Genomic DNA, 14,487 nt, shown 5'->3' with positions numbered 1-14,487 from the left:
ATCTATTCACTCGTTAATAAATCATTAAACGTGAGTGTGGAGGTGACTTCAAACCGTGTGCGTATATAACACATTTATAAGCTAAAACTTTGAACCAACAGATACGTTAGCACTTATATCCAGACTAATCACGGGCATTTATCACATGTTCCACTAAACATTACGTTGTGTCGTCGACACACTACAAAAAGTTTACTAATCTCAGCCTTTTGGCAGAAACACGTTAATTCAACATAGAGGGACAACCTTCTAGTGGTGAAGGCCATCATAATAATTATATTGTTTTGTATGTGTGTCTATTACATATCTAGATATAGCGTCCGCGGAGTCGATTATGTTACAAGTTGTTTTCTAAATGTTTCCATGTTCTACAATTGCGCATCTAAGTTCACTATATTTACCGAACCTAACAAAATAGGCAAGCTTATAAAACATAAAACAATTATAAAAAGTAAATTTGGTCAAATTTTACACTCGACTGACTTAATTTTATATATTAGATTAGATGTATTTATTTGTAATATGTCTTTACTAGCGTCAAGTTTCTATACTAAAAAAGTTGACATAAATTGGTGTTTAATCCAAGTGTTTAATACAATTTTAATGAGTACATAAATTGCTTTGAATGATCTCGTTTAAGAATTTCCAAAAGGAAAAGCGTTCGATCTACGTACCTTACTGAATGTGTTTATGTGTATATATATTTATAGATTTGTGTGTAAATATTTGATTAGATTTTGAAAATAATAAGAAACTAAAATTTAATCTTGAATTCGACTCGTCTTCATTTTAAAATATGTACGCACGGTTCCAAGCTTAACCTACAAACCTAAGAAACAAATTTAGGCCACGGTCAAAGTTCTACTCTCTAGTGCTTAGCGAGTAGGAAAAACTGATATTTGGCGGCCTTACTCGTATAAGGAAGCTGTTTAGACATATGGTGTGGCGCCAGCTAGTAGGGCGCACCATTAATTGGTACTTTCTTTAACTGACTCTATTAATAACAGTCAGCGAATTTATATTTGATTCATACTTTCGATTCTTATAAAAGTGAGTCATTAATCATTGCACCTTGAATTGCTCTCTACTAATGTTCGATTTTTCGAAATAATGGCATCTTCAGTGTCAAATGTCTTTTTGGAATACGACACAATATATGCATAGTGTTAAGACAAATTATAGGAATTTAGAAGTTGATTGATCCCTTGTTTACGGTAGTTAATCAGGTTAATTTCGGTGTTCACCATTAGAGAGGAGTCTTATTGTGTTTTCGTGTCGTTTTTAGCGCTTCCATTTTGTACCATATTAGAAGTGAGAATCTTATCTTAATAAACAGCAAATTCTAAAGATGCGTAACACACAATCAGGAAAAATAAACGGCGAATCCGTAAGAAAATGCCGAGGCAGCATTTTGAATTACGCGAGAGACTAGCGTGTCAAGTTAGCAGAAAAATTACAAATGAATGCACGCAAACCAGGTAGGAAACGCGGAAAGTGAGTGGACGAGTTCAGTCTATAGTTCAATTTACCTTTTATTATAAACTTTCACTTCATCCTTTTTATCTGACAGTAAACTCGAGATTCGTGATTTTCGAACTTTTTAAATAGATTTTGAATAAATTATATTATTCTGTCCAGTCGTGATTGGTAAAAATACATGCCTTATTTTACACTGCTCTGTCTTGAAGCCGTGACTGAGATATTAGTTCTCTTTCTCACCATCTGGAAATATATTTTTAAATGCGTCTCTGTGTGGATCACGACAAAAACTCTCTATATTTATGATTCTCTCTCTCTCTCTCTCTCTCTCTCTCTCTAACTTCTTATTTTTTCAAAGTCATTTTACATTACAGTAACTATAATTTATCAAACTATATATCTATAAAAGTGGACGTGTCTGTCTGTCTGTCTGTCTGTCTGTCTGTGTACATTTCCCTACGTAATAACTCTGTCGATTTTTAGTCTACAAACTCGAAATTTGATATACAGGGTACTGAGATTTGGGAACACCTTTGTGATCGGTTTTCGGCCAGAAATCTGGTTGTTAAAGGGTCAAAGTTCAACGATTTGACCTTTGAGAACCTACCAAACTCCTCCGAAAATTTTGGGTCTAAACACTTGAACTTTTAGATATAGGTTCCTTGGACATGGATCTAACTTAATAAACTTAACTTGAGCCCAAAAACATAAATGTTAAGGGGTCATAATAGGGGTCAAATTTAAGAAAAAATGACCGTTTTTTTTTTCATCTCAGCATACACCTCCAAACACCCGAGCAACGCCAGGCACCCATGCTAGTATATATATATATATATATATATATATATATATATATATATATATATATATGTATACACACGTAAATGTGGGCTATGTTTATGTATTTCTGTTTCGTGTATAAAATTCGTCCTTAGAGATAAATCTGAATAACAATAAATTCACTTTAAAACGAAGTTCTCAAATGTTCATACAATTAAAATATTACATATTTATTATGTACACACACACACACACACACACACACATATATATATATTTATATATATATATAAAAATGTACGTATATATATGTATATATATATAAAATGTGTGTGTATATATATGTATACACACACACACATATATATATATGTGTGTGTGTGTGTGTATTTACACACATATTGTATGTAAATTTGGAGAGGGAATCATGTTAAACATTAAAACATAGACAAGAATTAACTTATCACAATTAAAGAAACTATTTATTAACAACATTAAGATTATTTAAAAAAGAACAAATGTAAATAAACAGTCTTATCATGTAAACCAATAAAAAATCGCATTTAACATACAATGCTATCTTAGATATTGTTAAAAATTAAGCATACTGAATACATTTAGTGTTCCAATAATAATAATAATAATGATAATAATAATAATAATAATAATAAAAATAAAAATAAAAATCTCTCTAAAATTATTTTTTAAAACTAGGAAATATTAAATAATAGCAACAAAATCAAATAAAATGTAAAAAAAAAAACCCAAACAAATCTAATGATAAGCGCTAGTCAAACGAACAGTTCTTTACTTATTGACCTCAGAAAACAGAACAGCGCTAGTCTCAATATAGATAACTGATATATATATATATATATATATATATATATATATATATATATATATATGATTTAAGCAAATACTCCCGAGTTTGAAATAATACAAACATATTTAGCACTACCAACGTATCGAGCATTTTTTCCTCTGTTTTTTTTTTACGAAATATACCTCTTAATCTCTCTCTCTCTCTATATATATGTGTGTGTGTGTGTGTGTGTGTGTGTGTGTGTGTGTGTGTGTGTGTGTGTGTGTGTGTGTGTGTGTATAGCGTTATTTGCAGTCCATTATATACTACAAGTAACGAATATGCTATAAATTCATGTTTGTGAATAAATTCAATGAGGCGATTTTAATATGATTTTTGACCATTCTTTTATATACGGGTGTACTTGAAGGAAAATATTAAGCACTTAAAAAAATAACGTTAAATAAATACTTGGTCGTTGGTTTCTATTCGCAATTTTAACGTAAATATATATATATATATATATATATATATATATATATATATATATATATGTATACGTGTGTGTGTCCGCGCGTGCGTATGTGCATGTATTCATACATTGTTACATAACCATGCAGCCGATCTTTATATTCCGGGCACTATTTATATCATTCTATCTCTTTCAACTATTCATTGTCCATGTTATCTTACACGCTTTTCTGTTGTTTTATTGTTTGTGTTATACATGCTCTCCCTCGACCTGTTCATCTAAGTTGATGCTCACAGCAGCAGCAGCAGCTTGCGCCGCCTTTTCGGCATTTTGGCAAGAATGGTACATGTTCCCGGCCACCATTACACATGCCCCTGCGATCACCACGGATGCAATGAAATAAAACGGTTCGTTATAAGACTGGAATTTATCTTTCAATAAACCTGCAAAGAGAAAAGAAATAACACATTAATAATAATAATAATAATAATAATAATAATAATAATAATAATAATAATAATAATAATAATAATAATAATAATAATATATAACTCGAACTGTATGAAAATCCCATTGAATTGAAAAGCTTGGAAACATGTCAAAAAAGTCACGAAAAGGGCTTAATCAGATTGACAATACAATTTCTTTTACAATTTTGCAAATGGCTTATCCGTTGGGAACGGCGATAGTGTTAATACAGCTTGAATGTCTAAAGTCAAAGGAATTGACTTGATGTTTAAGAAAGAAAATCAACTAAAAAAATCAAAAGGTTGAGACTACTATAACAATAAAAATAATAATAATAATAATAATAATAATAATAATAATAATATAAATAATAATAATAATAATGATAATAATAATAATAATAATAATAATAATGATAATAATAATAATAATAATATAAATAATAATAATAATAATAATAATAACAATAACAATAAAAATAATAATAATAATAATAATAATAATGATAATAATAATAATATAAATAATAATAATAATAATAATAATAATAATAATAATAATAATAATAATGATAATAATAATAATAATAATAATAATAATAACAACAACAACAACAACAACAACAACAACAACAACAACAACACCGGTCAACAAAAAAATTGTTGTCGTTTTTTTCAGCTAATTATGAACGAATCTCATGTGCTGAATCCAAAAATCATGTTGCTTTTGTCAAATAAGGTCAAGTTTTTTTAGTTATGACAACATGATTTTTTTAGTTATAACTACATGTTTTTTAAGTTATAACTAAATGTTTTTAGTAATAACTACATGTTTTTTAGTTTTAATTACATTTTTTAGTTATAACTACATGTTTTAGTTACAACTACATGATTTTTTAGTTATAACTACATGTTTTAGTTATAACTACATGTTTTTAGTTATGACTACATGTTTTTCAGTGAAAACTACATCTTTTTTAGTTATAAATACATGTTTCCTGTTATAACTAAATGTTTTTATTTATAACTACATATTTTTAGTAATAACTACATGTTTTTAGTTAATACTACATGTTTTAGTTATAACCACATGTTTTTATGTATAACCACATGTTTTTAGTTATAACTACATGTTTTAGTTATAACTACATGTTTTTAGTTATAACTACATGTTTCACAGTTATAACTACATGTTTTTTTCAGTTATAACTACATGTTTTTTTAGTTATAACTACATGTTTTAGTTATAACTACATAATTTTTTAGTTATAACTACATGTTTTAGTTATAACTACATGTTTTTAGTTATAACCACATGTTTTTTACTTATGACTACATGTTTTTCAGTGAAAACTACATCTTTTTGAGTTATAAATACATGTTTGCTGTTATAACTAAATGTTTTTATTTATAACTACATATTTTTAGTTATAACTACATGTTTTAGTTATAACTACATGTTTTAGTTATAACTACATGTTTTTAGTTATAATTACATGTTTTTAGTTATAACTACATGTTTTTTAGTTATGACTACATGTTTTTCGGTGAAAACTACATCTTTTTGTTATAAATACATGTTTGCCGTTATAACTAAATGTTTTTATTTTTAACTACATATTTTTAGTTATAACTACATGTTTTAGTTATAACTACATGTTTTTTTATTTATAACCACATGTTTTAGTTATAACTACATGTTTAGTTATAACTACATGTTTTTAGTTATAACTACATGTTTTTCAGTTATAACTACATGTTTTTTAGTTACACCTACTTTTTTTTAGTTATAACTACATGTTTTAGTTATAACTACATATTTTAGTTATAACTACATGTTTTATATTTAAACTACATGTTTTTTAGTTATAACTACATGTTTTTTATTTCTAGCTACATGTTTTTGTTTTAACTACATGTTTTTTAGTTATAACTTCATGTTTTTTGTTATAACTACATGTGTTTTTACGTTTTTGTTCACATTTACGCATGTGTGAAGCATTTTAGAAGTATTTGATTGGAGTAAAACACCATGTCTTTATTGGAAATGAGTAGTTTAATAGTAAGAATATTCAGTTTTAATAGTTCTGGGTGGTTTTGTCACAAAATTATCAGTTAAAAATATTCAACACATTAGTACTCATCATACACGTGGCCTGTGCGGGAGGAAATCGAAAAGAAAGGAACGTATCAAAAATCCTATGAGAGACACATGCAAAATATGCAAAATGGCTTCACATCAAGTTCGGCTTAATCAAGTAGTTTTTTTTTAATCAAATAAGCACAAAAATTTGACCTCATGAAAAGGAACAATGCAGCAGTGCAAAATATCCCCCATCAAGAGTTAAAATCTAGACAATATTCAAAAAGTAAAGCAAATTGTTGCCCAGTATAATAATAATAATAACAATAATAATAATAATAGTACAAACAAAAGCCAGCTACAGTAACTGAAAACGAGAATCACAAAATTGTATGGGACATAGACATACAAACTGATAAACCCATCCACACAAGAAGACCGGATGTCGTAATAATTAACAAGAAATAAAAATCCTGCCAACTCGTAGAATTTGCTATTCCAGCCGACCACAGGACAAATATCAAAGCAAAGGAGAAACGGAGCAAATACACAGAGCTGGCCAGAGAGATGAAAAGGATATGGAAGATATAAAAAAAAAATCAAACAAATACCTATAATAGTAGGAGCACTAGGAAAAGCGGGTATTGAAGCACATGTTCCCACACGGGAGTATTATAGTAAGCCCCACTCGCCCCCCATATTTATTGCAGACACACAATACATGCTCACATATTCTGTTGTTCTAGAATTGAGTTATGCTAGAACATTTCCATTATGATTCTTGAACTTAGTCGTCAATTGTAATTAATAAGACACGTCGCTCAGCTCTTATCTATGTATTTTTCTGCTCTGACTGTGTTTATCCAACCGCTTGATAATAGTTTGCAATGTCTATGTCTGGAATTAGAGAGAGAGGGAGAGAGAGAGAGAGAGAGAGAGAGAGAGAGAGAGAGAGAGAGAGAAACTGATGGATTCCTTTTTCGGATAATTTACATAGTGTGTAAACTTGTAAATTCGATAGCAAAAGATAATATTCTTTTTTGAAAATAAAGAAACTTATTATTTTTTGTTATGCAAGACGAATGCTTTAACTGACATGAATTTTCTCATAAAGACGGGTAACGGATAGTCTAGTATTATAATTAATGTTTAATTGGCTTGAAAAACAAACGAATGCTTTATATATTACACAATAAACACAAGTGATATGAATAATATTAAAAATTAACTTTTTCATTTCGCTTGTCAGTAGTTATTTAGCAACCCCTGCTTCATTATAAACTATACATATGCGACCTTTTAAGTGATCTATTTTCGCTATTACAAGAAAGCAAATGAATATTTATAAAATAGTAGTACGATCAATAGCGGTGAAAGCTGTATTAGTCGTTATCTATCAACTCAACTAGCGAACATTATTAAATGATTCTTGCTTTGCATGATATTATCTTATTCTGCGATGCGTGCAGATGACGCGTTCTACTTCACTTCCGTTTTGCGTCTGTGTTTCTCGAACAACGAATACGTGTAGCGTATTAATGATGCAGACGGATTTTGAGAGTCGGCGGTTTTTAATAAATGTCATCGTTTCTTTCTTTTTTTGAGATACACTATTTTAAAATTCGTGGGTGTTTGTGTATAATTATGCCAACCGTTTTTGCTGCTTCAAATATGCACGTACTAATACATACAATTAGGTCTTCCTCTGAATTAAAATTTAAATCCATATGCAGGAACTGGCGGTGATGGCAGCGTGTTTTCGTTTATGCGGACATTGATTGTGCATGGAATGTTTATCGTCATCGCGGACTAGTTTCAAAACGCGTTGTTGTTATTTCTTCACTAGATTACAACTCACTGTTTTTTCTAGGGATGGTCGAAGCTAAGATCAACAAGCACGCTCACAAACGATCATCTTTCTGAAAGTTATCACTGTGAACGAGTTCAGAGTTATACATCAGGATATGGCATGCGGCCTATCTGACATGGTCATCTCCATCGCCGGTGGTTACATTCAAAATAATGCACTATGTAATTGTAACTGTTACTTAATAAACTGTTGGGTCTCATCCTCTTCGCATTTTGTTGATGCCTTTCGTTTTCTTTGTTTCAAGCCTTGATTTTGCTGCAACACTCTTCAACAAGTGTTGGCGTCGTATGATTTGAAGAGTGTTAGCTCTCTTTGATTCGTCCATACCATATTCTATTAATAAAATTATCATAAGTGATATTCTAATAATAAAAATAATCATAAGTGATTTTCTCATAATAGAAATAATCATAAGTGATATCCTAATAATAGAAATAATCATAAGTGATATTCTAATAATAAAAATAATCATACGTGATTTTCTCTTCTCGTATCTTTGTTGTTTGACTGTGTCCACTACAAGGACTAACAGATGAACGACCTCAGCACTATGACAAACAGAATTAAGAATAAGGTGTTCCCTTGTAATTTTTCATTGCATTGCATCATATGTTTTTTGCTAACTGATCCGCATTATATTTTTCTTCGTTTGTAATGTTAAACCTTTAGGCTGTGATCATAGCGTAGTATATGTTAACTATGGAAAGCGGGGTCAAGGGTCAAAACATTATTATTATTGTTATTGTATTTTTGTTAATTGATTTGAGCGACGGATGGTCGCTGGATCAGTTATTATGATTAGAAGAATAAACAATTAAATTGCGGAAGAAATGATTGAGGGGTGAATCACAAAAGGAATGTAAAAATAGAAAATATATGTAAACATTCTTTTGGGGTTTTGAATAAACAAATAACTACTTGTGGATTAGGTTGGTCTGAGACACGTAATTAGGTGACGTAAGAGAACACGTGATGTAGTTAGTTTTGGAGAGAGTCAGAGAATTGAGGATTGACCACCAGAGTGGACAGACGTCTAGACAGGGGTGGACAGACAGCTAGGGAGCGAGCTGTAAAAATAGAAAATGTAAACAAACTGCAGATCCTGTGAAAACCATTTGAGACAACTGTAATAAATTTATATAGAAAAATATAAAGGGTTATTTTAATGGTTTCACAAATAAGAACAGATGTCTCAAAGATGGTGCTGATCGTTCCATGGTTCATCACGGAGCAGCGGGAAGATACAGAAGAACTCTTCAAGAGAAAAAGGTATGGAGCATATATTATTCTTCTTACATATGAACTGTAAAAATATCCCGTGTGATAAGTCTGATACAACATGATTTAGTTTACACGTCAATATCATGTCCTCATACATACATACGTTTTATACGTTTGTTATCTGTCTATGCAACATACACACGATTTATACGTTTATTATCTGTCTGTTAAAAGAACGGTATCTTACAGCCACTAGATAACACGTGACACGTTTTAATATATCATCTCCTCCAAATATAAACCAATATACAACAAGTTTATTCCACCTTTAGAGTCAGAATCCATTGATTCAGTTTTGATCGGATGCTTCCAGTACAGCTTAAGAACGTCTACGCTTGTTTCACTTTCTGCCGTTCGCTAATACTGTTGTACACTTATTACTTCTCAACTCAATTACTCCAGCATTGTTTCTCCAGGTTTTGCTTTTAACTTTAATCTCTTTACAGTTTATTAAAACTTTCAATATATGAGAGTATATTCTTATTTCTTTATACTCTTGGGGATTATATCAGACGTTACTCATTATTGGCTCACAAGGAGCTTTCACACAGGTCATCAAATATCCATCCTTGAAAACAGCCTGTGATGTTTCCTGGAATCTGAGTGACAACAAGTCTCCCCAGATTTCCAGCATTCTCCACCTTTTCGGTAGTATTTGCATTATCGCAACAGCTGCTTGCCATTGATTTCTCGTTGGCGGCTATTGGTCTTCAGTGGAATTTGAATGGCAATTAGCCTTCCCAATGTCTGTAGCAGTTTGTCTGGCCCGCGCTTGTTGCTCATGTCTGTTAGTTTCCACGTTCACGTGTTTTCATTTATATTTCAGCTGTTTTCATTATTGTTGCTCGTTGCATTTTTTCAGTCATTCATTTCATTCCAATTTCTCCCATTCTTTTTTCAAAGGTTTTCGGGATTGTTCCTAGTGCTTCTACTATTATATTATTGTGATTTTTTTCATCTTACATATCCATTTCAGCTCTCTAGCTAGCTCTGTGTATTTGCTTCGTTTCTCCTTTACGCTGGGACAGCAAAATCTGCGATTTGACAAGATTTTTCTTTCTTGATAATTATTACGTCATCCGATCTTCTTGCTTGGATTGGTTTGTCAATTTATATGTCTGTGTCCCATAGGCATTTGTGATTCTCGTTTTCAAGTACTGCCCTCCCCTTTTGTCGTGTCTGTTCTTGTATTTCTTTTGGGTCAGTTTGCTGTATTTATTATTATTATTATTATTATTATTATTATTATTATTATTATTATTATTATTATTGTTGTTCTTCTTCTTCTTTTTCTTCTTCTTCTTTTTCTTATTATTATTGTTATTGTTATTAATGTTGTTGTTGTGATTTCTCGTGCAAATTATTATCAGTGATCACTGACAGCGACAAGCGATGTTCCTTGGAGGCTAAGTCTCCACATATTTCAAATATTAGCTTTGTTCAATACTCGTTGCAAATTTCTCTGCTTTCTCGCAATAACTGTTTACCATTAATTTCTTACTGATAACGACCTTTGTTCTCTGGAATTTCAGTAGCATTAACCCTTATTTACATAATGCCTTTCTGGTGGATGCTAGTGTGTCACCGTGGCTTTTTAACCAGACATAAGTATGTTCGGATTTATTATTATTATTGTTTTTATTGTTATTATTATTATTATTATTATTAGTAGTAGTAGTAGTAGTAGTAGTAGTAGTAGTAGTAGCGCATTTATCTTGTTATTAACATAATAAAGAGTATTAAATTGCCAATTTTATTGTAGTAAATTATTACTATAATTATCTAATTATCGTTATTGTTACGTTAATTTTTATGAAACCACATTATCTCCAGTGAATGAACTCCGAACGAGATTTAGTGCAGAATTCATAACGATTATTTCGATGAGATAACTCGCTGAAAAGCTTTTAATTCTATTTTGCTCTTCCGCAAACGCTAATGGCAGACATTTTTACAACGATGCATTTCTTTTCTTAGATTAAGAAATAGAGAAATACGCCTACACAATTACAGTTATCTGCTCAGCATGTTTTTTGTTGTTTTTTTAACTACGCACTGCGTTTGGTTTATTTTAATTGAATAAATGGAGTAACAGTTGGGTTAGGATTGAAGAAATGGTAATGCTAGATGATTACTGCTCTTGCTAAAACGAGTCTTGCTGTAAAAGGTAAGCGTTTACAGTTATAAAAGAAAACTCCACAAAATTGACGCAATTATTTGACACAATAAAATATATTAAGAAAAAAAGAACAATTTTTTATTTAAATAAAAGAAACTATTTTTATATGAGTTTAAACACACTCAAAATGCCACATTTGTACTGTGAACAAAAATTAAAATTATTCAAACAGAATTTCTCCTCTTTCTTACAAAGAATCGAACAAATACTACACTCTGATCTTAACTCGAATGGTGGAAAAGTATGTAAAACATGCGATTGAGAACATAACAACGCAGATAATGAATACAAAAAACGCACCATGGGTGTTTGTTTGCAAATTAGATGACATCAGTGTTTTGTGACGTAATTATTCTGTTTTTTTTTTAACTTTTGTAATTGCACACGATGACTTCTACAATCGCCTTTGTGATTAATTTTCCTTTTCTGTGTTGTCTTTTTTGTGCTTATCATATTTACATTAACAATACATCATTGAAATGATGGGTTTATCATATTTACATTAACCATACATCATTGAAATGATGGGCTTATCATATTTACATTAACCATACATCATTGAAATGATGGGTTTATCATATTTACATTAACCATACATTATTGAAATGAAGGGTTTATCATATTTACATTAACCATATATCATTGAAATGATGTGCTTATCATATTTACATTAACCATATATCATTGAAATGATGTGCTTATCATATTTACATTAACCATACATCATTGAAATGATGTGCTTATCATATTTACATTAACCATATATCATTGAAATGATGTGCTTATCACATTTACATTAACCATATATCATTGAAATGATGTGCTTATCATATTTACATTAACCATATATCATTGAAATGATGTGCTTATCACATTTACATTAACCATATATCATTGAAATGATGTGCTTATCATATTTACATTAACCATATATCATTGAAATGATGGGCTTATCATATTTACATTAACCATACATCATTGAAATGATGGGTTTATCATATTTACATTAACCATACATTATTGAAATGAAGGGTTTATCATATTTACATTAACCATATATCATTGAAATGATGTGCTTATCATATTTACATTAACCATATATCATTGAAATGATGTGCTTATCATATTTACATTAACCATATATCATTGAAATGATGTGCTTATCATATTTACATTAACCATATATCATTGAAATGATGGGCTTATCATATTTACATTAACCATATATCATTTACATGATGTGCTTATCATATTTACATTAACCATATATCATTGAAATGATGTGCTTATCACATTTACATTAACCATATATCATTGAAATGATGTGCTTATCATATTTACATTAACCATATATCATTGAAATGATGGGCTTATCATATTTACATTAACCATACATCATTGAAATGATGGGTTTATCATATTTACATTAACCATACATTATTGAAATGAAGGGTTTATCATATTTACATTAACCATATATCATTGAAATGATGTGCTTATCATATTTACATTAACCATATATCATTGAAATGATGTGCTTATCATATTTACATTAACCATATATCATTGAAATGATGGGCTTATCATATTTACATTAACCATATATCATTTACATGATGTGCTTATCATATTTACATTAACCATATATCATTGAAATGATGTGCTTATCATATTTACATTAACCATATATCATTGTAATGATGTGCTTATCATGTTTACATTAACCATATATCATTGAAATGATGTGCTTATCATATTTACATTAACCATATATCATTGAAATGATGTGCTTATTGTATTTACATTAACCATATATCATTGAAATGATGGGCTTATCATATTTACATTAACCATACATTATTGAAATGAAGGGTTTATCATATTTACATTAACCATATATCATTGAAATGATGTGCTTATCATATTTACATTAACCATATATCATTGAAATGATGTGCTTATCATATTTACATTAACCATATATCATTGAAATGATGTGCTTATCATATTTACATTAACCATATATCATTGAAATGATGTGCTTATCATATTTACATTAACCATATATCATTGAAATGATGTGCTTATCATATTTACATTAACCATATATCATTGTAATGATGTGCTTATCATGTTTACATTAACCATATATCATTGACATGATGTGTTTATCATATTTACATTAACCATACATCATTGAAATGATGTGCTTATCATATTTACATTAACCATACATCATTGAAATGATGTGCTTATCATATTTACATTAACCATACATCATTGAAATGATGTGCTTATCATATTTACATTAAACATATATCATTGAAATGATGTGCTTACCATATTTACATTAACCATATATCATTGAAATTATGGGTTTATCATATTTACATTAACCATATATCATTGAAATGATGTGCTTATCATATTTACATTAACCATATATCATTGAAATGATGTGCTTATCATATTTACATTAACAATATATCATTGAAATGAGTGGTTTATCATATTTACATTAACCATATATCATTGAAATGATGTGCTTACTATATTTACATTAACCATATATCATTGAAATGATGGGTTTATCATATTTACATTTACCATACATCATTGAAATGATGTGCTTATCATATTTACATTAACCATAGATCATTGAAATGATGGGTTTATCATATTTACATTAACCATATATCATTGAAATGATGTGCTTATTGTATTTACATTAACCATATATCATTGAAATGATGGGTTTATCATATTTACATTAACCATACATCATTGAAATGATGGGTTTATCATATTTACATTAACCATACATCATTGAAATAAAAAAGTATGCACATGCTTTCTTCTTTACGCTTCGCCGCCTGATAGCTCCTTTCCAATATTTCATCTTCCATGCAATATTGAAGAGTGGTTTTCCATCTGTCGGTTTACTTCCTTGTTCATATAGCTTTTTTAAGCTTTTGTTGTACCTCTGTGCTTTTTTCAGCTCATTACGTGGTCTATTTAGTAGCGGAATCTTTTCCTTCATATCTTGTTTCTTACTTCGCAGGTTATATGTA

The 14,487-nt window shown here is 29.6% G+C and overlaps 1 protein-coding gene across 2 annotated transcripts in view; it reads right to left on the bottom strand.

Moving 5' to 3' along the window:
- Positions 1 to 1,514: 1,514 nt before the first annotated feature.
- The window catches only part of LOC145241464 (monocarboxylate transporter 12-B-like), a 373,770-nt gene continuing 360,797 nt past the window's right edge, over positions 1,515 to 14,487 (bottom strand). For both annotated transcript variants that reach the window (XM_080104444.1, XM_080104445.1), the window contains one exon: positions 1,515 to 3,979. In XM_080104444.1, the coding sequence (XP_079960570.1) occupies positions 3,786 to 3,979 (194 nt within the window). In that variant the 3' untranslated portion in view covers positions 1,515 to 3,785. The remainder of the gene's footprint in view (positions 3,980 to 14,487) is intronic.

Source organism: Euprymna scolopes, chromosome 20 (assembly GCF_053919585.1).
Source record: "Euprymna scolopes isolate OS-2025 chromosome 20, ASM5391958v1, whole genome shotgun sequence".
Lineage (NCBI taxonomy): Eukaryota > Metazoa > Mollusca > Cephalopoda > Sepiida > Sepiolidae > Euprymna > Euprymna scolopes.
This window is presented reverse-complemented; position numbering and strand designations above follow the sequence as displayed.